The 27,845-nt window shown below is 36.0% G+C and overlaps 1 protein-coding gene across 1 annotated transcript; it reads right to left on the reverse strand.

Annotated features, from left to right (window-relative positions):
- Positions 1-3,292: 3,292 nt before the first annotated feature.
- On the reverse strand, positions 3,293-26,292 carry apoba (apolipoprotein Ba). Its single transcript, XM_056476381.1, has 29 exons — positions 26,229-26,292; positions 25,344-25,397; positions 24,866-24,978; positions 24,395-24,540; positions 23,910-24,057; positions 23,563-23,715; positions 23,348-23,472; positions 21,915-22,003; positions 21,304-21,751; positions 21,084-21,198; positions 20,860-21,003; positions 20,263-20,468; positions 19,395-19,599; positions 19,108-19,287; positions 18,826-19,029; positions 18,574-18,741; positions 18,295-18,500; positions 17,530-17,712; positions 17,055-17,185; positions 15,779-15,989; positions 15,463-15,635; positions 15,204-15,379; positions 14,993-15,114; positions 13,333-13,706; positions 5,610-13,193; positions 5,197-5,308; positions 5,089-5,118; positions 4,803-4,989; positions 3,293-4,720 (listed from the first exon to the last, which is right to left on the reverse strand). The coding sequence occupies exons 1-29, from the start codon at positions 26,278-26,280 to the stop codon at positions 3,500-3,502; spliced, it is 13,260 nt and encodes a 4,419-aa protein (XP_056332356.1). The 5' UTR covers positions 26,281-26,292; the 3' UTR covers positions 3,293-3,499.
- Positions 26,293-27,845: the final 1,553 nt, after the last annotated feature.

Consider the following 27,845-nt stretch of genomic DNA (forward strand, 5'->3'; position numbering starts at 1 on the left):
GAGCAAATTAAAATATTGACAGTGACCAATTTTACTTGCTGCTTCCATTTGGCAATATTTCGGAAAACAGCAGACAGCTACCCCATGCTCTTCAGTTACTTGTGAAACATCAACTAAGTTGTTTTGCCAAGTATCCATGGCTAAATAATAACTGGCAAACTCTTAGGAGTGTTACTTTAAGCCTCTGACATGTAAATGAATGGAAGCCAAGAGAGATGGAAAATGTCTTTCCTAAGAAAGCACTTCATCATGAATATGGTAGCAGGCTACTGCTTTATTCCCTTCATTCAAGGAGCAGATGCGCTAATGTTGATATTACATCTGGCAAGACAATAATAACACTTGATGCTCAGACATTTTGTTGTTTATATAAGTTACTATGCAACTCAGCTACTGTAACTCTCATTAGACTATCAGTACTATATTAGTAGACCGGATTAGTGCTGGGATAAAAGTTGACATACTTGGAAAGTGACTTGTAGTTGGTTGAATGTCTGCTGAGGGAGCATCAGAATACGTGCTAGCAGATATTAAGCAGACAGTTACTGTAATGTAATGAATGCTAGGTCGCTGCTTAAAATGAGCTGAAACAACACAATTCTTGAGATTCTTTTGGGACAACTTAATTTCTTTAAGTTCAATGCACTTACATTTCTTACAATACTTAATCGATTTGTGTTGGGAAAACATGAATGAATTGTATGGAGCCCTAATTGTTTACAGTGTATGATACTAGCCAGAATTTGGGTTGACTTGCTCTATTAGCATGGATCATCTGAGTAAGTGTGAACCCTGCCATTGGAATCCGTGTGTATATTAGAGTTTAGTGAAGATGTGTTCATATTTAATTCAAACCAACTGGAAGCAGACAGAAACTCATTTTTTTCAGTGGTCCCAGTTTCAAGCAAGCATTTTCAAGCAAAATCTGGTGATGCTGGACTGAAGTAGGAATGCAACATGGACCAGAGACATTTAAATGAAAAAACAAACAAACAATAAAACAGGACGTACATATATAACAGGTTTTACTTGTCATCTCATGATGTTGCTAATAACAGTTCAGCAAAGCATCAGAAAAGTGGATTCTTGCAGCGGATTACGTCTGGCAGGATAATTTCTGCTGCTGTTTTAACTCCTTTATAAATGTAACAAGCTTTTGAAAAGACTGTACATACGACCATTTGTACACATACAAATATGTTTATCTGGTTGTTCACTATGTTTTTATGTAAATGAATGACAGTGTGAACATATTTTCTTTTTTTTTGGTACTTTTTGGTTGCTACTTTTTACAATTAACCAAGATCCACAGTGTCAAATCTTCTTTAATGTGATACTAAATTAAAATAAAAGTCACCTACTGTACATCTTAGATGGCCTGAGGGTGCAAATTACAGTATATTTCTATTTTTATTGTGTTCTATAAAGTAAACAGAGTATCTAACCATAAATATAAAGTGTTATCAAAAATAATTGCCTCATCTTCAAAAAACAGCTATTGAAAATCAATATAGGCCTATTATGCTTTTATTACAAATACTATTTATTAAATGTCAGGTATCTTCATATTAATCGGGGGTGAAAGAAGGAGAAAGGGGATTTCTGCATCAGCAATCATAAGCAGATATGTTATCCATCTGTTGCGTGAGATTTAGACTGAGAAATGGATATTTTAATGTGTCTGGAACAGTTCAAATCATCTATTGCCATACCTGCACGTTGCACGGTTGTTAGCAAAATATTGTCAGGACGTTCCTTAGAAACAACACAGATAAGTAAGACATTTTTTGGGTCAGACAACCAGTCAAATTGGAATATAAAAACACACATAGGGCAAGGTTAGGTAGCCTACCACAAAAAAAAGCATCTAGAGCCAAATGAGGCCTACATCCTATCTGTCGCACCCCCAAATTCAGCACTAACGACCTCTGACCTTGAATGAAAAGACTGTTGTGGGAAAAGCAGCACGCACTTGAACACAGCGCAGACCCAGATTCCAGACAGGTGGCAGTCTCTCTGCTTAGCAACATTTGTTTTGGGGCTCTTTTGATGAGGTTATATGAAATAACGGCAGGAGGGAACTGTTCCCCACCAGGTAACCAGGGGCAGTATATGGTGGGAATGTAACCTACTATATTAGACTCTTGTGGCCGTGCACTGAGTGAAGTGAAACGGCATAGCCGGTTAACCATTTATGATCATATGATGAGCTGGAAGTGAAATCCACGTGCCGCGCAGTCGGGTGTTGTCATGAAGACATCGCCCTCTTTTGGTCGAATACTGTAAATACGTTTATTTGTATTTTAAAAAAGCTTAACTGTAAAGTGCAATATTAAATATCAAATATCTGCCAGGGTGTCTGTAGGATTCTTCAAATCAAATGTAAGACTTTTTATGACCCTTTATGAATGAAATTTTATACTTATACAGTGCTAAACACTAAGGATTCTTTTCTAATGGCCTGGCTACTTCTGTAAATAGTTTTTGTATTACGGGAGATCATGTAAAGGGATGTGTTGCTTTAGTTTTCTTTCCCTGATTAGGGAATTTAATTTGGAGAATTTGCTGTAAAATGTCTAACAGCTGTTGTAAATTGTCTCTCTTTTCAATAAAAAGTTAAATATATAAAAAAATAAGTTTAGAGATGGATTAGAGGTGATTGGGTGTCAGCCAGATTGAGTAGCTTTACTTGGACATAGGGAAATTAAGACCCGTTTAAAATGATTTAAAATAATTTTTCAGTGAATTTAAGAATTTTTAAGGCCTAAAATGTAGTTTTTGAAGTAAGACATTTTACGAGTTTTTAAGACCCCACGGATACCCTGATCTTGATCTTAATATCAAGTAGACTGGTTTGCTGGTTTACATATTCACCATTATTTATGGAGAGCAAAATGCTGTTCAGTGTACAAATTGTTTAAATAACAAAACAAAAACTTGTTAGGTATATTTAAGAACAAGAATGTACTAATTAATTGTAAGTTCATATTTTTTTATACTTAAGTAATATGTTTTTTAAAAGTATTATGTTTACTAGTTGAAGGTTTTATTATTATCCCTTTTTATATATACAGTACAAGTCAGTTTGTTTAATTAAGTAAATATATTTGTTAAAAGGAAAGGGGATGGAACATAATTTCACCATTTTGTTTTGACGTTTTGTTTTCACAAAATGTCTTCTAAAAGGAGAAACTTAAGATTAAAAATGCCTTTTGTGTGTATAAAATATTTTTTGTAAATCTTATTTAATTTAAAGACCAAAATGATTTAAATAGTCCAAAATTGTAACAAGTTTTTTTTTATTACAAGTCTCTTCATTTACGGTATGCAATTCCATAAAGCAATTTAGCTGAATTATATTCTCAAAGCATTTTTCAACAAGACAGACATTATTTAAACTTTAATTCACAACAATCAAATGAAAGATCAAATGATAAAAAGGACATTCAAATAACACTGTTTAGGAGAAGACAATAACAAAACATGTCTAATGCACACTTTATGCCATCCTGGGCCATTCACTAAAAGATTTCCAGTAGAAAGGAAGAGGAATATCCACGTCCGTCTTTTTATTTGAAACCCGTACGTATGGCTCTGTATATGATGGCAGTGATTTCATAAATGCAAGGTAGCTCTTAAACAGACTATTAATATACGATTCTACTGCCATGAGAAGATCATTCAGCTTTGAGTTGAGCTTCTCCAATGACATTTGATTGTACAGCTCTTGCACTACACCCTTGCTGAAGTCTTTGAGCTCAGTCAAACCTCTTTTGGCCTCCTTCATCCATTCACGAATCTTCTTCATCAATTCTAAGTTCCCTGCCTCTTTGTAAATGGCACTGACACGTGAGGAAATTTCTTCCAATTTTTCCGTCTTAAAAGAGTTCAGGAAATCTTCTGCCCTCTGGCTGTAAACCTTCAAAAAGTTCATCAGATCCTCGAACACTTCCTCCGATCTTAGCTTTTCCCATTCTTCCATCGCCTGCATAATCGTATCTTTTGCCGATTTCATGGCAGACCTCAGATCCTTCAAAATCTTCTTCCCACTAATAACCTTAGTGGTACCAGGAAGGGTAAATTCTACTTTGTTAATGTGACCTGAAATTGTGTCAACAATGGCTTCCATGAGACTATAAAATCTTGTAGTAACTCTATCGATGGCCTTTGAAATATACTCCCTGAACTTGTTGTACAACTCCTGCCCGGTAAGCTTCTCCTCCAGGCCTGGAAGATGAAATTTGGTGTTCCTCAAGAACTTCAGGGCAGCATCTAAAAGAACCCTCATGTTTGACTCGTACGTCTTAATGAATTCATTAGCACTGCTGAAGAAACTTCTGCTGAACTCTTGAAGATCATCCTGGGGAAAGCTCTCCAACATTCTCCTCCACATCTTATTACCTTGTTGTTTGACCTGCTCGAATGAGGTCTGCATGGCATCAAACATGCGTGGGATCTCCAGGTAAGCTTTGTCAATGCCATTGGAGAGTGCGTTCTTCAGCTTTAAGGCAGCACGATTTAGGTCCATGCCAAGGTGATCAATGTGGTACTGGTTGATGAACTTGTGGAGAGCTGCTAAGATGGAAGGAAGTCTGTCTTTCAGGCCATTTATCATGTCTGAGAGTCCACTAAAATGATATCCAAACTGAACGCTCAGCTTTTCAGAGTTCTTCAAAGTCATCTTTAAACTCAAGAGGTCTGTGTCCTTGTCAGGTGTTGACTGGATAAACAATACAGACATTTAGTTAATTTATTTTTAATAAGCTGTACAAATGATTGACTAATGATTATTACTCTCTTACCAAATATCTGCTGAACAGTTTTGCATAAAACTGAGATGGTGACCTCCTAGTGAACTGGAACCCAATGAACCCAGCTGCTGGTGAGGATACTGAAGATGTGATCCCATTGTTGTGTGATGCATAACGAAAGCTCACATCAGAAAATGTCTGGCTAGCGATGTCAATGCCCAGTGTGTGGCGTGAGGGACTGTGGAGTAAAAATACATTCACAGTAACATTAGTTTTGCGATACTGAAATGAGTAAAGCACATCAAGGCTTATGTCAATCAGAAAGTCAAGAAATTACCGGGAAACTGAAGACTCATCGCGTTTCATCCTGGAAAACAATAAAAATTAGTTGGAAAATATTTCAGGAGACTTTATAAATGAGCAGGTTTGTATGTTATTTTATCACCTTAGATTCTGACGGAGATCATGCTTCCAGTTTACATTTACATCGCGATGGTTGAAAGTACTTTTTGCATCTAAACCCAAAGCTCCATTCTCAAGAAGGACTGTGGCAATTGCTAAAAATGAAATGTTACATTAAATAAACACATAGTAACATTTAATTTAATATGAGCAACATAGATCAGTGTTTCTCAACCACGTTTCTGGAGGAAACCATCTCTGCACATTTTCCGTGTCTCCTTAACCAGACACATCTAATTCAGATCATCAGCTCATTAGCAGAGACTGAAAGACCTGTAATGGGTGTGACAGACAAAGGAGACCTCCAAAACAGGCAGTGTTGGTGGTCCTCCAGGAACGTGGTTGAGAAACACTGACATAGATCCTTATAAACTTGTAAAAGTCTTTAAAGCTTACCATCTAAGTTGTACTCCAGGAAAACCATGGTGGAAGTGCAGGTGGACTTCAATGTGCAAACAGTTCCTGCCTCTGTGTTTTCTACATTTCCAGTCCATGTATTGTTATAAATTGGGGAAGCCATTTTGAAAGTGGCTGACAGGGCACCAAATTTTGGAATAAACACACCGGCTGGGAGATGGAGAGATATCTCTGGGACATCGATTTTTTGTTCAGGGATAATAATGGTTGGCAATTCAAAATGATATAGTGTGTTTGTGATGTCATCCAAACGTATTGGGTAGTCGCCAATGTCGAATGCTTTGGGAAGGTTAAATGGTGATATGGTGATTTCATACTGTGGCAGGCTGACAAACAAATGAGCCATTTTGTCTTTCAGATATTTTGTTTTAGCATTAATGTTAGGGATTTCCACTTTTGGTAAACCAGGCAACATTATGTCAAAGGAAGGTGTGCTAATTTCATTGGGGACTTCTAGATTTGTCAAATCAATAACAAAGGTTGGCACATGGAGAGTAGTGAATGGTATTGAAAACTCTGGAACGGTTATGACTGGTGGTATTGAGATATAATCAGGCAGGTCTGCTTCTTCAAAACGCATGTCCACTTCCCTAATCATTTGCGGAATTTTTTTAAACAAATCTGGAACTCCAAATGTTATTTGCGGAATATTGAATGTCACGCCATTTTCAAACAATTTTGTAGGTATTGCAAATAACGTTCCTTCCATGCTCTTGGTGTATATGACAACAGTTGAAACATTAAAGAACTGTAATTCCTCAGTATTGCTGACGTCACCAAATTTAAATATGTCCCATAGACTCTTTTGGTAGATTGGCAATTTGATGGACTTCAGGAATGCAACTTTCCCCTCAACGGATTCTGACATTTCTACACGGATTTCAGACTGAGTGTTCGATAGTATCAGATCAGCAGAATGGATCAGAGTTGCAAGTTGTTCCTTGCCACTCCAAAGTAATTTCTGCTTGTCTGAAGTGATGGAAAGATCTATGTTCTGCACAATACCAGCATGACCATAGTTAGTTGGCTGTGAAATGTCAATATCAAGATTAGCAGACAAAGTTGTCAGGGGAACAAACTCAAGTGTAGCCCTCATATTTTGCTTTCCGTTTGTTGAAAACGATGCAATACTAGCTGCATTACTACTTGTGCAAGCCATTGTAGCATAAATACGTCGCAGAGAGGCCTCAAGGGCAAGGTTCTTAGTGACATCAATATTCCAGGAACCAGCCTTTTGGTGGTAGACTTTAGAGTTCAGATCAGTTTTCAGTGTGGAACGAAGACTATTGGCATTCAAGTAAATAGTTACTTCACTATTCAAAGATCCAGCCAGATTTCCACTTTCCATGATGGTTGCATCTGTTGTTCCTTTCCAAGCGCTCTCCAAAGAGAAATAGGATGACAGTGCCTCTAGGGCAAAATTGTGATCAATGCTTCCAGTTGCCTGTGTTTCGATTATGGGCAGATCATAGGAGTAGCTCACTTTAATATTAGAGGCGATATTTGGTTTAGACTTTGTATTTCCGCGAAGTACTTGATTTAAGTCCATTGTAAGAACCGGGCACTTAATTTTAGCCAGGTTTGTTAAAGAAGCTTCCATATTCCTCTTGGTGAGGCTCACAGTGCTCTCATGACTACATTCAGCACACCTGTGAACCAAAGACAGGCTAGTTGCTATTTTCAGTCCTCTTCTTTTGTTGATCGTGGCACTGCCATCAAGTTTACCTTTGAGGACATCAAACACAGATGTAGACGAGACATCAAACTTGATCACCATGTCAGAATGATTATATAGGCCACCATTGGAATTCAGAGATAATACTGGAGATTTGATTGAGAAATCATAGGTCATATTTCCAAATGCAGGTATCATGATATTATTCTGAATATCTGGTATTGTAAATGTGGGTAAGGTCAAGTCTCGAAGTGTCTCAGGAACATGCAAGACTGGTAGCGCCAAAGACGGAAGCACCAAGGTGTATGAAGGGACTGAAAAACCCAATAAAGGAGTTTTAAAGCTTGGTGTGCTTACCTCCTTTGGTATGAAATAACCAAATGCAGGCAATTCAGCTCGGAAGGCTGAAACCTCAATATTTAGTATGGGTATGGTGTATCCAGGAACTGTGAAATATCTTGGCGGATGGTTTGATGTATCAATTTTATACTTTTCATGCTGAATTCTGGCTTGGTTGTAGGAATTAGTGAGGGCATCAAAAATATGGTCTCTTCCAAGTTCAAATTGCAGTCTTAAAATCTTGGCATTTTCATTGAAGGCTTCATAGACTGGCTCAAGGTTTAGATCAAATGTGTGCTTCTCTGGGTTTTTCTGATACAATAGTTTGAAGTCAATGTCAATTGTTTGTTTAGGAGTGGTCAGAAGATCTTTCAGACCATAATCCTCCCAAAAAGAAAACTCATTGATTTGGGGTGTTTTTATATCCAGGTATGGGATTGGAATTTCTGGGATACTGATGGGAACAGTCAAGAAATCAAGATTGGCTTCGCAATCAACTGAAGTGTAGATTCCAGCTTCAATTTCATTGTTATCAAAAGTAAAGTTGTGTTTGTATTTGTACTGGTTGAAGCGAGCGAGACCCACCCAAAACGCATGTTGCTTATTGGAATTTAAAGTAAATCCAAAGTCATCTTGAAGGTCAATTTTTCCAGTCAGCTTGAGAGGCAAGATAATTTTACTGTTTCCTTTATTTCTGCAGTCAAGTGTGACTTCAAATGGTTGAGCCAAAAAGTCACATGTGTTTGATATGCTTCCACTTACTTTTCCAATAAGCTCAGCACTATGTGAAATTTCTATTTCCATTCGGACATCTTCCATTTGAGCTTTTCCTTTGAGTGTCAAAACACTGCCCTTTATGAAGGGCGCCTCGGTTTCAGCCCTGGCATCGATGGTTATGTGGCTCAGGATGACAGACTCTGCGCTAACCGACTGCTTCATTTTAAGGTTTCTGCTATTTGTTTCACCATCAAAATTCAGCTTTGCTGTGCCAGCATTGACAGTGATCTCAAAATCGCTCTTGTGTGTAATTTCATCAGAATAGTCATTGATGGACTTGACGGTTCTTGATGGATTAGATGGAGACCACTTTCCACTTCCCACTGTTCCAACGGTCAAAGATATAGTCCCTGATTCAAAACGAGCCTTTGCTGTTCTGGTTATTATTGCCTGACTAGAAATATCTAATCTGGGGATGTTCAGATTATGGTTGTAAGACGTGTCCATATATGCAGATATTCCATTCTTTAAAGCAATACCTATATTGTTAATCAAATCAGCTGTGTACATATGAGTGGTGACTTTGACAGCAGTCTTGGCTGTTGCTTCTGCTGAAGGACCACTTAAGACAACAGAACCCTCGTGTTCAGTTGCAAATGCCATGTGACTGAGACTAACAGTCTCACTAATAATCATTTTTCTCATTTTAGGAGCTTCAATTTGAAGCATGGCATCCAGAGTATAGTCGAGAAATTCAAGACTTGACTTTGCATTTGATTTCAGAGTAGCTTTGAACTGTGGAAATTTAAGTGCTGTTGTTGTGTTCTCAAAAGCTGCTGATGTCATCAATGTATAATGAGGAGAATCTACTTTAAATTCACCGTAGAGTTTGCCAAAAGCTGGCAGACATGGTTCAAAAGGAATCTCAGGAAATTTAACTTCAGGGATTGGCAGCATTGTAATCTCAAAACTGTCCAGTTTCAGTTTGGGCACATTAATCTCTGGGAATTTGATCTCAGAAAGAGTAATCTCAGAGAATGTAAAATCAGGCAATTCGGTAAGATAGAGAGCTCGTAAGTCCCCAAAGATGGCCTCTGGATCCACCTCTGGCATTTCTATCTGTCGAACTTTATCGATGAAATCAATGATGCTCTGTTTTATTTTCTCAAAGTCAACTGTGATAGAAGGAAGACTGATCAAGTCTAAAACATTGAATTCTGGTATTGTTATCATTGCTGGAATTGTAATATCATGTATCCTTGCCATTTTAATCTTAAAGGCAGGAATCTCAAGAGTTGTGAATGGAAGCAAAAAAGCAGGCACATCAAATTCTGCTGTTTTTAGAGCATTAAAAACTCCCTCCACAGCTTGATTGATTTGATCAAGAATTTCCTTATCTTCAGCCATCTTCTTCATTTCATCAATGAGTTGTGTGAACTGTGTTAAGATGTATTCGATCATGTTAACATAAGCACCACTTGCCCTTTCTAAGTGAACAGAGATTTCATCTCTGATGTCCATGTCACTAATTCTCTGCCTTACATCCTCGATAATGTCCTGAATCTTTAGTTTTATGTCTTTATATGCAGTAGTGTCAATTACATCTTTAACGTTCCTGCACACCTCAGCTATCCGTGTATTTTTCAGTTTCTCCAAATAATCAAAAACAGTCACCTGCATCTCTTTTATAAACTCCCTGGATGCCTCTATTTTTCGTGGAATTTCATAAACTTCATTTATCTGCTTGTTAATATAGTCGACTACATCTCTGACTTTCCCATTTACTTCATCAACATATGTGTTGTAATCAAACGTTCTAAAGGTCTTTATAATCAACTGAATGTAATCATTTAAGTCATTTATAATCTTTTCGAAATCCATACGCTTTAACAGAGAAACTATGCTATCCAAGATTTCCATCATTTTATCTGAGATGTACTCAAATTGGATCGATTTTAAAGTGTCCACTACAGCCTGCACCAGCTCTTGGATTCTGTACTGTTTGACTAATATAATGGCCTGCTCGACGATCACTTCAATTTTCTTGTCAATTTCATACCTTAAAATAAGCTCTTGTGCATTTAAATAAATTCTGTTGATTTTCTCAGGGACTTCATACTCCTCTATCCAGTTGACAATGACATCTTTTGCAGAATCCAGCACTCTCTCAATGTCCTCATATGGGATTTGACCAGACAGTTGATCCACGTATTCAGTCAAGTCAATTGAGGTAATATATTGTCTCAGATCTTCAAGTAACATGTTGATTTCAAATGTCTCAACAACCTTCCTCAGTTCGCTCAGCTTTTCCTGAAGTTTCGTTTTAATTTCATATTTTGCATCCAGCTGTTTCAACCAAGTAGCACTGCTGTCCTGCAGTTTTTCCAAATCGATCTGTCTTATTACATCTTCAATACCATCAATGCCTCTGATTATCGTTTTAGTTATTTCATATTTCTCATCAACCGCTTTAAGTTCACGTCCAATCTGCGCCAAAATGTCAGAAACAGAATTGGCCCATGCTCCACTTTCAATGCCATCTTTGATTTGAATCGAAAGATCTCTAATTCTGGTTGCAAAATCAATAATTTTCTTTCCTGCAGCCTCCTTAAATCTTTCAGCATATGCATCAAGGTCATCGATTGATATTGTATAGTCATGTATGAGGGAAATCAGCTGATTCTTGACATTGTTGATTTTGTTCTCTAAATCCAAGTTCACTATGATGTCATTCACTTTTTGAGGGAGTTCATCCAACTTGTTCCTAAATTGACCTATCAATGCATTTAAATCTAAACTGTTGAGGTAGTTTTGAAGGGATTCAAATTTAAGCAGAATTGCGCTTTTTATACTTTCAAAGGCAGCAGGGAAGCTCTCTATGAATGGAAAATAAATTATGTGACAGTCGCTGTTCTTATCATACTTGACAAACCCAGAAGTGCTAAACTTTTGATTGTCTAATGGAATGTCACTAGATTCTCTTTCTGTGTTGAAGAGATTAGTCTGAAGAACTCCAGAGAATTGGACTCCCATGTCATTTTCTTTGTTGTAAATATTTACGTCCTGGTTATAGGCATGATTATTTAGCTTTGACTTAAACTTCCACAACACAGTCTGTTCATTGGGTATCAGTAAGCTGTCAAACTTGTTTTCAATGTGTGTTTCAGCAGACTCTCCATTAGGCAACCTGTGTACAGCAGAAGCTCTGCATTCATGGGACTTTGCAATAGCCAGTGGCTCAGCTTTTAAGAGGAATTTGCTGTAGACCTGACCACTGTGCTTGCCGTAAAAATTGACAGTGCCATCGCTGTTCAAAATGGCATCAACTGTAAGGCTAAACGGCATGGCCATTGTGCGAATGGTGTTTTCAAGACGTAAAGATTCGCAATTTACTTGCGTCTTGGTGTTCATTACAGAAGACAATCCAGCGAAATCCAAGTCAAATCTGTTACTTATATGAGTATCGAAGACTTTTACAGCTGTATCACATTTGATGGTACCAGCCAGATCTGCATAAGTAAATTCACAGCCGTGATTAAAGCTATCATCTTCTCCATACTTTCCACTGAGACTGCCAGCGACATCCATCTTAAATGGCTCCATCTTAAGGCGCCCATCACTACTGAATCCAAAATCAAAAAGCTCAAGTTCGTTATTTGCATTTATCGATGTGACAAATGGCCTCATATTAACCTTGATGTCATGATTGTAGGACGCTCCATCACAAATGAAATTGTCCGTTTTGGAGCGAAAAGCCAAGGTCCATAAAGTTATGGTCAAAGTTTGCGTGCACTCTGATCTCATTTTTTGCAAAGTACCCATCATGGTATTAGACATACTCAGACCTTGCTTATTAATACCAACGTTCATTGTGTTTCTTGCAGTTCCACCAAAGCCATTCCCTTGAAAAACACTGGTTAAAGATGCTTCTTTGGGTGAAATCTTTCCCTTCGCACTGAGTTCAACTGTGTTATCCTGGGATGATCCTTTTGAAACAACAGACATTGAGGCTCCTTCACCATTGATGCCACCATTGAAGGTATTCTCAAAAGTCAAAAAGTTTCCCTCAATAGTTGTCATGCAACTAGTGCTCAAGCCATTTCCTCCAAAAGTAAGTGTGCCTTTGTGTGTCCCACGTCCACTTTCTAAATTCAGCAAACCTTCAATATTAATTTCAAGGCCGTTACTGTTTAGTGATCCAGTAAGGAGGGAAAATGCATCATGTGTTGCATCATTTGCCTGTGATTCAACTTTCAGTGTAGCTTCTCCATTCTTGACATCAAGTTCAGCTTTACAGCGCAGAGCTTTTCCAAGTGCCGTTGTGCTACCATCGGACTTCACAAACAGCTCGCCTTTCTTGTGCTTTAACTCCACCACATGTTTCAGAACATCATTTTGAGCATTGGTCTTGGACAAAAGTGACAGCTCTCCATTGACAAATGATCCTTTGATCACATTCTGACCCTGGATGATTGAGGAGTCAAACTTCAGTGTGGACTCTCCTTTTCCTTCTTGTTTAGGCATATTATAGATATAGGATTGGCTAAGGGTTGAGTTGGCATATAGAGAGCCTATCTTGATAAATCCATCAAAGTTTCCATCTCCAATAACTTCATCACTAGTGGAAGCTGACTGAGCTGAATAAAACAAAAAGGTGTCCAGACCAAGTGGACTAGATGCTTCAAGCCGGTAGTTGGTCCTACCATTGATTTTATTAGCCAAACTCATAGTTTCAAAGAAACTCATACTGGCGTCGAGTAAACAGTGGTTTATGGATCCATTTACGAGGTACTTCAAAGTATCCTCAACTGTACCAGTGATCATTCCCATACCTATGAGAAAACCAAAATGTAATAAAATTCATTACAAATATACATTAATAATAATTAAGTACTTAAATAGGGAACTAAATATTAGTGAAAAAATTTTTTAATCTAATTAAAATCTTTGTGGAGTATGTTTCTTACTGACCTTCAATTTTGTATGACAAGGGTGTCAAGGGGCAGCTGGCCATTATTTTGTACTTGGCAACGTAATTGGGAACATCAACAGTGTTGTTTCCCCCTAAGATAGAGCCCTCCCATTCATAAAAGTTGCTGTTCATCTTTGCAGACAGCTCTGCTACACCCAACATGGGTAAGGAGAATTCCAAAGTGCGGGGAATTGTGAATGATGGAATCTTGTAACTGTTCTCAGGAACTTTCAAGCCAAGGAGGGGAATTTGAATCTGTGGGAGCGTGAGGGTGGGAGGGATGTCGAGTTCAGCAGATGACTTTCCTCCCAGGAGAAGAGGAAGTGAAATGAAGATTCTGCCTTTGTTGAACTGGTATCTCAACAGTGCATCACTGAACATAAAGAGGAAGAGAGCAAAGTTTACAGTCAATATTAATGCATATAAAGTGCCTGTATAGACACTAGCCTGTATAGACACTACGTGTGGACTCACATCACTGTATTTTTATCATATTATGCAAAATGTTAACAGATTAATTTTACAATCAATGCCTTTCAATGCCCTAAAAGTGCTCTATATAAAGTGCAGATCAACATAAGAGAGAAAAAAAATACAATTTACAGCTTTCAGAAGTCAGTGATTAATCTAATATGCAAATATCCTGCCAATAGGAAAAGATTTCTTTTTAAGCATATTTTAGTTACATTTAATCTGAAAGATAGTATAAAAGCTTAGATGAGCTTTCAGATTTCTATTATTGGTGTTAATCTACACCTGCTGGCAATTTTCTTCAAACCCTGTATAACTGGTAGCCTAAAATTTCAATTTTCACAAATTTTGCAAGATGTGACTTAAACTTTCCAACACCCGGTTGTTCATAAAAACAGCAAACTGGTGAGTAGGCACATAAAATTAAGTGATTTATAGAATCTGCATCTTCAAATGTCACAAACTCATTGAAGTCCCCCACAAAGGCTGGTCGTCCATGAAAGACAAATGCACTAGAGGACAGGATAATGCAGGATAATCTCAGTGGACAAAAAGTTCAACACTGCAGCTGGAATTAATAACCAGGTCAGTGCTGAACAGTGAAAGGACAGTGTCTTGATGTTTAAGAAAATTTGGGATGAAAGCCCAGTTTGCAGTGACCAAACCTGTTATCAGCAGAAGAATCAAAAGTCTAGCCTAACTTTTGCTGAGCATGCTGTGTGGAAAAGAGAAAAGAAAACTGGTCCAAAGCTTACTGTAGTTATTAAAGCAATTTAATTTATTTTGCGCCGATAACTCATGGGTGGTTCATTCTGCTGTGGTGACCCCAGAATAATAAAGGGACTAAGCCAAAAAGAAAATGAATGAATGAATGAATGAATGAATAACCTTGTGTTTATTATCAAACTAGGGAAACACTCAATTCAAATTGTGTAGAGAAGTGAAAGGTGTAGGAGGAAATGCCATGGTTGGGAATGTTTTCTTCAGCAGGAGTTGGGCTTTGTTATTAAGCTACATGGGCCTTGTACAGTTGGCATGGTACAGCCACAGATAAATAAAATAATGTAACATAAAGTGCTCTCTAACTCCACTGTATATTGCCCTGGGATAACTTCTTCATGTAACTAGCTCTGATCTCCCCTATATGTGAACAGATATTGTTAAGCGGTCCATTAACATGTCACTTACGATTTAAGATACAGTTTTTCTGGCAAAGATGGCAATATCAGCTCTGGTGTGCTTCTCTTGTTCCTCTGCACATCCACAAATGAGCTGCCTGCTGCTATTTTATCCAGCCAAATATTTACTGCCTAGAGACAAAAAGACATCATTTGAATAAAATGTTCATCATTTAAATTGAAATGGTTAAATTAGTGGCATTTAGATATAATCTGCATACCTCTAACCCTTTTGAAACAATGTGGCGAAGTTTCATGTCGGTCTTGGTGACTTTCTTGTCGAGGATTTCATCAATACTTGCCTGCAGCTGGCTACGATACTCCTCCATATTTGGAAAAAGTTTCTCGACCTCAGAGTTTATGTCTGACTTCATTTCAACTTCAGCCTTGTTATTATCTGCAAAGTCAAAATAGTTCAAATCTTAGTGATGAATTAATTACAGGAATGTTTGTTTTATTAAAAGCGAGTGCCATCATTACCGTATCTGAGAATGGCTTTCTGCACAGATGTGGTCTCTGGCATGTTAAAGGCTGTTTCAAGCTGCAGGACAAGCCCATTGTTATTCTTTAGGGTGGCAGTGGCAGAGGTGCCCATCTGTAATGCTGGCACTGACATCTGAAGCTCGATCAGACCATCCCTCATAGACTCCAACCTACTCAGAAATATACATAGCTTAACTAAAATCATACTATCACTGACCATATACAGTATGTCATTTACAATAAAAAGTCTTTATAACACTTTCCCACTATTAAGCATTTACTGTGTTGAAAATATGTAATGTTTATACTGTACCTGGCATGTCCAACTATGGAAAGCTGTGGGATGTCTCGGTTAGTTACATCAATTGTGATCCCACGCATCTTCTTCCCTTTAGTATTGGTATCTGTAACTGCCAACTTGATGCCAGCTTCAAGATCATAATCGGGAATCAGGAGGTCGGTGGTGAGAATGCTCTTATTGGGATTGTATTTCACAACTGCTGTTGCTTCAGTTGGCTCAGCACCTTAAAATAAAAAGAGATGCTTTCATAAACTTTTTTCATAAGTTGTTATATGAGCACATTCATTTCTTCAGCAGATATATTTTGAATTAAAAATAGCAACTAATAGGTGGGCCGGTAAAAACAGTGACATCTGTTTTAAACTGAACTGAATCTGCAAATTTAACTAGAACTACAGCAGCATTGTACTACAACTCTCCTGCCTGCCTGACATGCTGGAATGTTCCACAATCTGAAATATTGTTATAGCTTTTTATTATCCTTTCTTTACTTACGTTAAGCTGCTTTGACACAATCTTGTAAAAGCATTATAGAAAAAAAGCGGACTTGATTTGACTTGATATTTTGGTATCACAGTGATTAATCTTGGTTTGCTACTGTGTTTATTTGCTGTATTTGAAAATATATTACATTTGAATATATTTTAGAAAGCGATTTATTCCTAAAAAAAAAAAAAAAAAAAAAAAGCTGAATTTAATGTGTTTTTACTTTACTTTTCACTGTCACATGATCATTCTAAAGTCATTCTAGTATGCTGATTTTAATCAGGTAAGTGCTCGAATTTCTTTTCATTATCAATGTTGAAAAATGCTGAAATATTTTTGCTGTCAGGATTCTTAGAAACCTCAAAAACAGCATTCATTAATATTTTGTAAAATTCTAAATGTCTTTACCCCTTGTTTGATCCTGTTGTTTCATGGTCTTTCTGAATGAAACATTAATTTCTTTCTTTTTTTCATTTAATTCATTTAACTTTCATTTGAAATTTGAAAAATTTGAAATTGAAAAAACCCTGGAGAGTTACTGGGGTTATTACAAGACTTTTAAAATATTACAACTTGTCGGTGAAGGTACGGTACATGGTTCTTCATCTGATAAAGGGTAAAACATTAGTAAACCTTCAAAAAACATAAGTTTAATATCAGTATATACTGTAATGATCTTAAAACAAACACATAAATGCCATAAAGAATTTGACTGTATGGGTCTTAAAAGCTAAGCTCCTGGGCCACTGTTAAAAATAAAACAAGAAACAACTAGTATAGTTAAAATAGTTTGAGAACTTACCCTCAGCCTTAAGAACAATTTTCACAGAGTCTACTTTTTGGCGCCCCTCTTTTCCCTCCTTTAGCTGTGCATAGGAAATGGTTGCTGTATACTCCGGCACTTCTCCTGTAGGCTGAAGTTCCAGAGCGAGCCTGTAATAAAAAAAGATTCTTTTTATTTTTGTGCTTAAGTAAACTGAACATTTTATTTGATCAACTTATTTCTCGGTGACTGCAGATGATAACAAGACTGAAATAAAGTCAGAACTACAAAAATGCTTTTGCATTTATAGTCATATATAAACATAGACAGTTATATATTTGATATAAAATATCATATTTGAACATGTTGTATGAACATATTTGCAGTTCTATGAATATATAAAAATCAAAATTTTTGCTTTATCTTATAATATGTTGCAAATATTGTATGTACAAATATTTTTATTTCTGTAAAATCCAAAATGAATGTTAAATATGTGATATGCATTTCTCACCTTGTCTCTCCTGTGAGAGGATAGTATGGGGCATTATTGTTTGAACTAGCATTTGAATAGCGTAAAATGGTGCAGTAATTCATCCCAGGAAAGATGTGATTACACTCTGTAGAGTCAATCCTGTCCTCTACCATGGAGGGGACAATCTTAGTCTGAGTTGAGGTCACAGAGAGCAATTTGTTGCTGTTGTTGAAAAGAAAGAAGAAACATTAATTTTGGTATTTTGTTCCATTAAAATCTATTATACTACATCACAAAGAATGTGACATTAAAGGCACTGATGTATAAATAGAAGAACAAATTGGTGGAAGGTCATTCTGAAAAAAAAAAACTGGGCCAAATGTAAGTTAGTTTGGAGTGTACTTCAGGAGTTCAAAACAGTTTGCTGGAAAATTTGCTTTGACTATCAAACACTTGCAAACTACCACTTATTTGTAGGAATTAGGTGTGCACTGAGCACTGAATGGAAATATTTTGTATATTTCAAATATAAATCTGCTGTATAAAGCACTGCATACATTATTGTTAGTGTGCCAAATTGCAGAGCTTGTACAAGACATAATTCACACTGCGTAATTGTATATTTTGTTATTGAGACAAAAATGTGCACCACATTTTTAACATATTCATCAAAACACTGCCCAAATTACTGAATAGTAAACTACTCAGCTTAAATTTCTCTTTACCCCTAACCAAAAAAATAAAGAACTTCCCAAGGAAAACACTGGGTTTACGAGTATACAAAAATATAAATAAATAGCCCACCTGACACTGAAAAGCTGGATGTTTCCGGATGGTGCAGGGATGGAGAGCTTGATTTGATTGTCACCTAGGGTGACCTTGGCATTCACAGCACTTTCATGGTACAGGTTTGTGTGCGTCTCAATGCCAGCTACCACAAATTCTGGGATATAAACTCCCATTTGGGTAACAAACTCTACTCCCAAAGATGGCATGAATGAGAGCTGTTGCTGTGAATAATAACAGAAAAACATCAACTATATGCCAAAAATCTAGACTTTTTTTCCTCTAGTAAAAAATTACCATCATGCGGTCAATGGTCAGGCCTCCTTTGGCTCCTGGGGCCAGAACTCCAGAAAGAGTAAGCTTCAGGGGAAAACCAGCACTTGTAGGCAGTGTAAAGGCTTTATCCAGGAACATATAGTGGACAAAAAACTCATTCTCTAAGCTAGATATCAGCTTTCCCATAAACTGCAATGTGAGAATATCACATTCAATTGAGTTGATGAACATTCATAATTTCAGAAAAGAAATGCTGTATACCAAACCACTTACGTTCATTGACGTCGACTTAAATGCTTCTGCAAATAGTTTAATGTACTGAGTGACGTGCTTGAGGTCACTGGTCTTCAAGTATCCCAATTCTGTTCCCAATAACTGTAGGTAGGCCAAGCCTTTAGGAGCATCTTCAACCTGTTCAAGGCGGTTTTTGAATTCAGAGATGTATTCATCCATACTCTTCATAATATCTTGAGGAACCTAAGGAAGTTTTATGCATATGTTTGTTATTAAGGTGCATTTTTTGTCATACAACTTAAAATTACTTTATGTGCTTACCTGTCTTTTCATCCTTTCACCTCTTAGTGGGGAAATCCATTTTTCCAGAACCCGTTTGACTGGATGTGGAATTTTGTCATTAACCCAGTACATCGCTTTCGAGATAGTATCAGGGAAGAACCCATTTTCACCAAAGAGAACTTCAATGACTGGCTCAAGGCCTTCACCTTCAAGACCAATCTGGAAAAAAAGTACACACATAATTCATAAATGATACATGTAACATAAACAACAATAGAATACTGATGCATAAAGTATGTCTTTTTTTTGATAAACTTGTAGAGTACCTCCAGTATTTCTGGATTGAAATTGTCAAGTGTGGTGGCCAGCATGACTTCTCTTGGCATGTAGTTGGCAGAGTCAAAAATGACATTACTTTCTACAGAGCCAACCAGTGGAACTTCAGTTTTGTAGTTACGGGAGAGTTTTGTGAAGTCCATAGCGAGAAAGCTCACATCTCCTTGTACAGCTTTAAGAATGTAGTCCTTTGCTCTAAAAAATAAGTACAACTAAATTAGGGATGCAATACATATTCTTTGTCAACCAATATTAGAGATTGTGAGCCATATTCATAAACAGCTTACACCAGAACAAACTTTTTGGAATTAAAAACTACTGTCTGGATTTACTAACTAAACTTTGTGACAATAAGGTGTGTTATTTTTATGGCTTCAAGGGAATCAAAGGAAAATCTTCTTTGAGATGCAACATTTATGGGAGGAGAGCATTTCAATAAATTATGCAATGCAATTTATCAAGGTTTGCAATAGTCAGTTGACTCGTATTTGTATCATTATTAAATTTATTGTGTACATTAGACATTATTTTATTATGCAACTTTTTTTTAAAAACTACAACAATCACACATGTTGCTTATATTTCATTGTAGAAAATACTAATACTGTGCTATGTGTAATGTTAAATCTAGTAAGAGGGTTTTAGCATTTATCTAAGGGCCCCAAAACCCCCTTAGACCCAAAGGGTTCTTCTCCGCTCACACTTTCTAAAACCCTTTTAAATAGCCGCTGAACAACATCCACACTATATGTTTTATTTATGCTTTAAATAAAAAAACATCAAGGCAGATAATTTTTAATTAGATGACCTTAATAAAACCCAAATTATACACAGTGTTTGAAATAGTATTGTACGTACATGCTCAGGTTTGGATTTTCTGATTCCAGTATGTTGGCTATATGGGAAGAGACAAAGCTCTTAACCTGCTCATTTTGCTCACTCTTAAGTGTCCTCAGCACCTTCTGTGCTGCCTCAGGGTTCCTCATAAGCATCAGATATGCTGCAATACGTTTTTGCGCGGGTGCTTCGGCATTCTCATATTGTTGAATAAGAGCACTTCTCACCTAGAAACAAGAAATCAAAATATAACGTGGTCAAGTGAAAACCAGCTATTAGGTTTTTGATTTATTCAAAATCCTCCAAGCACCAACTTTATTTGGGTGATCAACACCACAATAACATAATTTAAGATACTCCAATTTTTGTGGACAGTCCCAGTTTTTCATGCCTAGTCGCTGACAGTTTTCATTTGCTTACAAACAATAGCAAACAAAACATATACAAAAATGTATAGATACCATAAACCACACCAATATTTGGACCACTAGAATGCAGAAAATATCCCCGGCTCACATCTCAGCAACATGGTCACTTAATTTTAAGTAATGCTAAATTAAAATGAAGGTAATTAAACTTCTGCATTCAAATACAAACTTCAACATATGATTTATTTACATCTGAATCCATTTCCATGAGTCTGACTGCCTGGATAGCTGCTTTTTGCACTGGCAGAGGGGCATATGCCTGATTCATGCAATTTAGGACAGAAGACTTCAGAGATGGGAATCCCTCCATGTATTTTCCCATGACACCAATAACCTGTACAACAAATACTTTGGTTATTACAGAATTATTTATGCTATTTTGTATGTATGTACAGGATGGATAGACAGATTTACCCTTAATGTTAGGAAAGTACTGTCTTCATCTCCAGAACAATCGCCAAGCATGAACTCCATAAATTCAGCTACTTCTTTCATTTCGGGTGTGGATATTGCTTGGTCTTTAGGAAGTCTGCAAAATATAGGTTAATAATACATTAAAATTCCACTTAAAAAAGGAAATCACATAACCTATGTTAATTTTGAGGCTAACAGAGTAAACATTACTAGCACTTACTGTTTCACTGTGTTGGCAAGAGCATACATGATGGGTTTGCTTGGCTTGCTTTGGGCCATACTCAGCATATCTCTAAGCCTCTGGGGACTGCCCTGAGGTAAAAGACTCAAAGCATAAACTATAGCATCCACCTCTCTGTCTGCCTCATCGAATGTCCTGAAGATCTGCATGATGGCGCTGGTACATTCATCAGTCCCACACTGGAAGAGCGTCTGCCATGTGAGCCACTCTGAGAACTTCATCATCTCACCTGCAGCTCCAGACAGCGTCTCGTTTTTCAAACCACGGACTTCAGATACCAGTTTGTGGAAGAGGCTGGCTCTCTGTTGACTCTTTCCTGAGCTGCTAAGCGTACTCAACTCTTTCATTGTGGCAAGCACGTCATCCTTTGACTGAACAGGATGTTTGTCCTCCACCTCCTCTATAAAGAGCTTCTTCTCAAGAGTGTCTGATTATAAGATGAGAAAGAAAAGTTTTTTTCCCCAAACCTCTCAGCATAAAATTAATTATTGGAGGATAAAAAAGTATTACTAAACTACATTAAACGTGTTACTAATAAAAAGTAACAACCGATTTTATATTTTAAAGATCTTGTTTAAAGGACTTCTTACCATCTTTGTTGAAATATCTGTTGTTTATTTTCACCGAATCCTGTAGCGTTAGACTTTGTTTTACTTCTGAGGAGATACCATACTGCCCCCTATTGGAGAAATTATAATAGTGACAGTGAAAATGGACATTCTGTCATAATTTTCAATTGTTCCCACCCTTTACAAAACTATTAACCATGTTTTTTTCCAAAGTAAAAATATAGTATATCTTAATTGACAAATTATTATCATTTGTATAGCCACAATTTTACTACAAATGCCACTGTTAAACAATGGTCAGTGTGCCAATCTGTGCCAACCACAATCAACGTGCCATGATTGATTTGATGTTCCATATTTTAACTACAATAGATTTTTATTTTATTTTCTGTGACTTACTGAAGTTGTTATTCAGATTTTTCAATTTTTTTACCTCTCAGATTTAACTGATGTCTATATGATATTAAAAATACATACATAAGATGTATCACATTCACATTCTGTATATCTCATCAATTATGATAATAATTTGTCATTATTTTTGGCAAATCATCAACTTACAAAAATCATAATGTAAATTATTAACTAAAACCATAAGTTTTGTTTCCTGAGTTTTAAATTGTGAATGAGACTTGAGATTATGAAAAGGCTACTAACTATACCAGTGATTCCCAAATTAGGGGTCAGGGCAATAAAGGGGGGGTCGCTTGGTGATTTCTAAAATTCTAATACATTTTTTTAAACCATTAGAATGACCATATTTTGTCTATAACCTACTGAAGATGAAAATAGTAGTTTATGGTTACGGCCTATTGGTTTGCGACCCCTGGGGTGATTACATCACATTAAAGACAATAGGGTCAGATGCAGCAGATTGATTTTATAGCACCAGGTTAAACTTTCTGATACCTTTACAGTGCTTACATAATTTAAAAAAAAACAAATGAAGAATAGATTTGGGCCTATTGGTGTGTGTGCGCCGTTGCATGCAAAGCTTCTATATTTACTGTATAAGCACCTCAGAGGGTCGCAAGTCACTGGCATTGTTATTTTGGGGGTCGTGGGCTGAAAAGTTCTGGGAACACCTACAGGGGTTAACATTTGAAGTGGATCAAAACCTTTCATCAATGTTGTCCTAAAACTATTAAATAACACCCAATCTTGTCTTAGGACAATTCAGAAAAACTTTTTTGATCCATTTCAAATGTTGACTACTGTGTTGACTATCATTATTTTGATGATCCCATTTAAAGATTAACTTTAACTAGCACAAAAAACTAGCACCCTACCCACAATTTTCATTTTGCAACAAATTTAGAGTGTCCTTTCGTGTCATAAGAAATTATAACAACATTTGGAATAACACAAGTGTAATAAATCATTAACAGAATAATGTTTTCTGAACAGGTCAGTGAACCAAAAAAAAAAAAACTTTGTAGGAAAAGATAACGCACTCATGTGAGAATGGGATGAAGAGGTGCGTCTCTGTACACTGGGCCTCAGTCATGTGCTTTCTCCGGTTATCAAACTGATAGTTGCAGGTCTGAGTGCTGCTGATGAGCTTGGAAAAAAGTCCATTCTGCAAAAAGTAAATGTCAGAAGTTATTTAAATGACATTTTTGAATGAAAAGGATGTAATAAAGTGAATATTTAAAGAAATGTGTCGTACCAGCCCAGGCAAAAGAGACAGAGGGCTGGTGGAGAGACTGTGAGGTGAGAAATGGCTGCAGTCTGACAGATCTCTGACCACACTGACATCTATATCAATATCCTTTCGGGAGTTTACAGTGACTTCAGTCTTGCATATACCATGAATTGAGCTCTAAAAAGAAAAGAACAGTGAAGTCAGAAGTTTTCTATATAAATCTATAACAATGTACAGTCGGATTTAAAGCATGAAACCAAACCGATAATCTGTTTGTGCAAAATCTGAAGAACACAATATATTAAGAAATTAACTGTCACTTCATTCTTGTGCATATGTCTATAAATAATTGAATCATTTTTTACTCTCACCATTCTTTCATTGTGTTCTTCCTCCAGGACTGGCACAAGAAGAGCAGATATGATTCCTCTTTTGATGTTCAAAATGTTTTCTGGTTCATCCTCCTCTGGATAAATGGAAACACTGGTTACCTGCTCCACCACAAAATTGAGGGTGTTCCTGGAAAAGTGGGTGTCAAAAGCCATTATTTAATAGAATAAAAAGATGCACTACACTCAAAAATTATTTAAGCTGCTTGTTTACACTACTTATTTAAAAAGAGTTGAAACTATGCAATTCTTGAGTTTTTTTGTGGTCAGCTTAACTGATTTATGTTCAATCTACTTAAATTTGTAAAAATGATTAAGATATATTAATATATTTGTCTTGGGACAACATGAAGGAATTGTGTGACACCCAGCATGTTTTTACAGTGTATTATAACTGAAAGCTCTAGGTGTATTTGCTCTATTTAATTGGCAGGAAAATCCCAGATATGATGGGCTGCTCCACATACTTCTCCATAGCCGCCTGAAAGGCCTCAGCTCCAGCAGCCTGTCGGTAAACAGGTTGACCCTGAGCGTCGATGACAGAAACCTCGCTCAGGACACATTCTGTGGTGCGGAGGACAAAACTGCATGTCTGTGGGACCTCAATTTCAACCTGATGAGTGAGAGAAAGAAGTATATATATACACTTTCTTTCAAATGTTTGAGGATAGTAGTATTACATTTTAAGGAAATTAATAGTTTTATTTAGCAAGGATTAATTAAATTGACAAAATCATCTAGTAAAGATGTTTATAATTATATTAAATATAATAATAATAAAATAATAGAGTATTTAGATAAAGTATTTTTATCAAATTATTACCATTTGCCAAAACACTTTTTCCTAATATTACTTCATTTTTAAAATCCTACTGACTTTAAATTATACAATGGTATGTATGCTTTCGTAAAAACTAGGTTAAGCCATGTTTTTGTACCTGGCAGGAGATCTTTGGACCGTTCTTGAGGTTAGCTGTACCCGTCACCCCATTTTTGCTCTCGGCTGTGTACTGATATACATATTTTCGGAGGTTCTTGAACCTAGCAGACACTTAAAAAGTAACAAAAAAAGGACATTATAACATCAATAGTAACACATAAAAAGATTTGTTGTTGCAACTCTTTCACAATTTATCTTGACTTTTGCAGTATTTCAGAGTTAGTTCTAATCAATCAGGGGAACTTTGGACCCTTTATTGACAGAGTGCCATCTCTATCATTCAATACTCTGGATACAGGGTCCATGTACCAGGGTTCAGTGCTGCTATCTTCTGCAGCCGATAGAAAAGTATAGGCCAGACGAAATGATCTCATTCTGATTGGTTGCAGATAGAGCATTACATGTCACAACCTCTGCAGCTAACTTGAGGTTAGTTAGATGATAGTCAATATAATGCATGTGTATCGGTTGCTTACATGGGCATTTTGATAGTCCTTCTCCAGTATCCTCCTCAGCAACCTCAGTGCTTCCTACAGAAACATAGAAACAGAATAGCTGAATTAATGAACGGCCTACTAGGATAGTGTGATGTAGTTCATGTTAAAAACAGATCTAAAAAAACAGGAAAACGTTTCATTGACTTCTATTCAATCACTGTGATATTATATTTATCTTATACTCACTCAAACAATTATGTTTGCTGCTTGTTTAAACTAATTTAAAATTAGTTGAAACAACACAATTCTTTTTTGTGTGTGTTTTTGGGACAACTTAATTCTTTTATGTTGAATCCACTTAAATTTATAAAAACTTCAAGTTATTTTAATTGCTTGATGTTGCCCCAGCACAAACCGATTGTGTGGAATCCAGCATTTTTTACAGTGCTGCTATATCTTAATGTATATACATTTAATACACCAACTCTAGATCTACAATCTATTTCATACAATTTATGAACATGATATAGGTGCTTAACTCATTGCGTTATGTACAGAATGCAATAAACTGCCCTTTTTTTTTGCACTACATAAAAGATTGATTATTGTTGGCAACCACTGCATTTCTCATATAATACAATAATGGCTTTAAATTATTTTATTTTGGGAGTTGTTTATTAGCCAAATTATGTGTGACTAAATTGCAATTATTTAAATTAATTAGGTTACAATTTGTAATCGCTTGAAAGCCAAATATATTCAAGTATTCAAACCAAATTTAATTAAGCACATCTTTTTTAAACCGTATAAAAATCTGTAAAGTTTTTCATATAAAATAAGAACAAAATGTCTAATGTAAGACAATGCATTTTAGGAACAGACACAAAACTAAATTAAAATAAAAAGACTGCTGTAAAGTCTTACCTGCCAATAAATGTGCACTGAGGAGAAGTAATAGACACAAGTTAGTGTCCATTTTTAACGGCACAAAAAAACTCTCTTCTTTCTACTTTTATACCTTACAACTTCTCTTAAGTACTCCTACTCTACAGCATGACCCCCCACCCCCTGAAACCTCCTCCAATCAGTCAAAAGACCACAAAATGACAACTCTGATTTGTCATTCAAAGTTCAGCAAAATTGGGAACAACAAAAGATTTAATAAATTCAAGGGTACACGTTCCTGTAAATTAATATACATTTGATATAAATTATAAGTATAAAATAAATCAATATTTAAAATTATACACTTACAGAATTATGAGTGAAACGATACAGCAAAAGTACAAGAAAGCACTGAAGCAGTATACCTTTTCAAATGATACACTTTTATTATACTTTTAGGTATTATAATGAACACATTGGGTACTCAACTATACTTTTAAGGAACCAAAGTTGTTGTTTTTTCAAAAGTTTTAAACATAATAGTTTTAATAACTAATTTTTAATAACAAATGTATTCATTTTTGACAGTGCATAATCTTTTTATACTTATTTTGCAAGATATTAGTATTCATCTTAAAGTGCAATTTAAAGACATAACTAGGTTATTATGTTAATTAGGCAAGTTATTGGGCAAGTTATTAGATAACTGAGATCAGATATTGTTAGATATTGTTTACATAACAGTGCCTCTGTAGTCAATCCAAAAAAATAATCTTAAGGGGGCTAATCATTTTTATCCTTGAATTGTTTTTAAAATATTACAAGATGCTTTTATTCCAGCAAACCTAAAAAAAATAAGACTATCCTCAGAATAAAAAATTATTTTAAGTAAAAACTTTATATATTAGGTATAAACATGTACATTTTGAAATGGTGACACTTCAGTGACAGCTTTTTGAGTCATTTCTGAGTTTTAATGGCCAATTTAATCATAAGTGATGGTTTCTGGGGTCTTCACCCCTTTCCTAGCCTTCTGACTGAATTCAATCAGCCAGTGTTCTATTTTAAAGGGCAGGATGGCGTAAGACTCGATTCACAGATCTAATCAATATGTTAATTAAGGTACAGTGTATAGAAGGCCAAGCTGATATGTTAAACACGTAAAGCAACTTTCATATAGTTACCACATAAGAGTGTTGCATAATATTCACAATCATCTTCACAGCTTACAAAACTGCATTTTAAGCTAAAAAAAAAGTATTTTTTCAACATACAGAAATCGTCATACACATCATGCAAGTTCATTTGCAAATAAGTTCAAGAGCTAGCACTGATGTTCACAAAAATATCATAAATCCATTTTTATATAAAATACATTTGACAATTAAAGTTATGACTTACAACGCATGCACCATCACAAAAAGTTTAATTAAATAAAAACTGAATATTTAATTATTTCAATAAATACTTTAATATTCAGTTGTACTGGGGAAAGGAACCTATTTTATGTCCACACATAATAGAATATACATATAAACTTAGTAAATCTTAATATATTTTTGATGACAATGAAACAGCAACGTTTATATTCTTCTTATTTCAGCAAATATTAGCTAAAATGTTATTATTAATTCACTGTTTGACATAATCCACTGC

This window comes from Danio aesculapii, chromosome 17 (assembly GCF_903798145.1).
Source record: "Danio aesculapii chromosome 17, fDanAes4.1, whole genome shotgun sequence".
Classification (NCBI taxonomy): Eukaryota; Metazoa; Chordata; class Actinopteri; order Cypriniformes; family Danionidae; genus Danio; species Danio aesculapii.

Excerpts from the sequence above, each read along its gene's own strand:
- apoba (XM_056476381.1), bottom strand. The coding sequence starts at position 26,280 with ATGGACACTAACTTGTGTCTATTACTTCTCCTCAGTGCACATTTATTG. Across the intron at positions 24,541-24,865 it reads GTCCAAAGATCTCCTGCCAG|GTTGAAATTGAGGTCCCACA; the intron begins GTACAAAAACAT and ends CTCACTCATCAG. Across the intron at positions 18,501-18,573 it reads TGACCATTGACCGCATGATG|CAACAGCTCTCATTCATGCC; the intron begins GTAATTTTTTAC and ends TATTATTCACAG.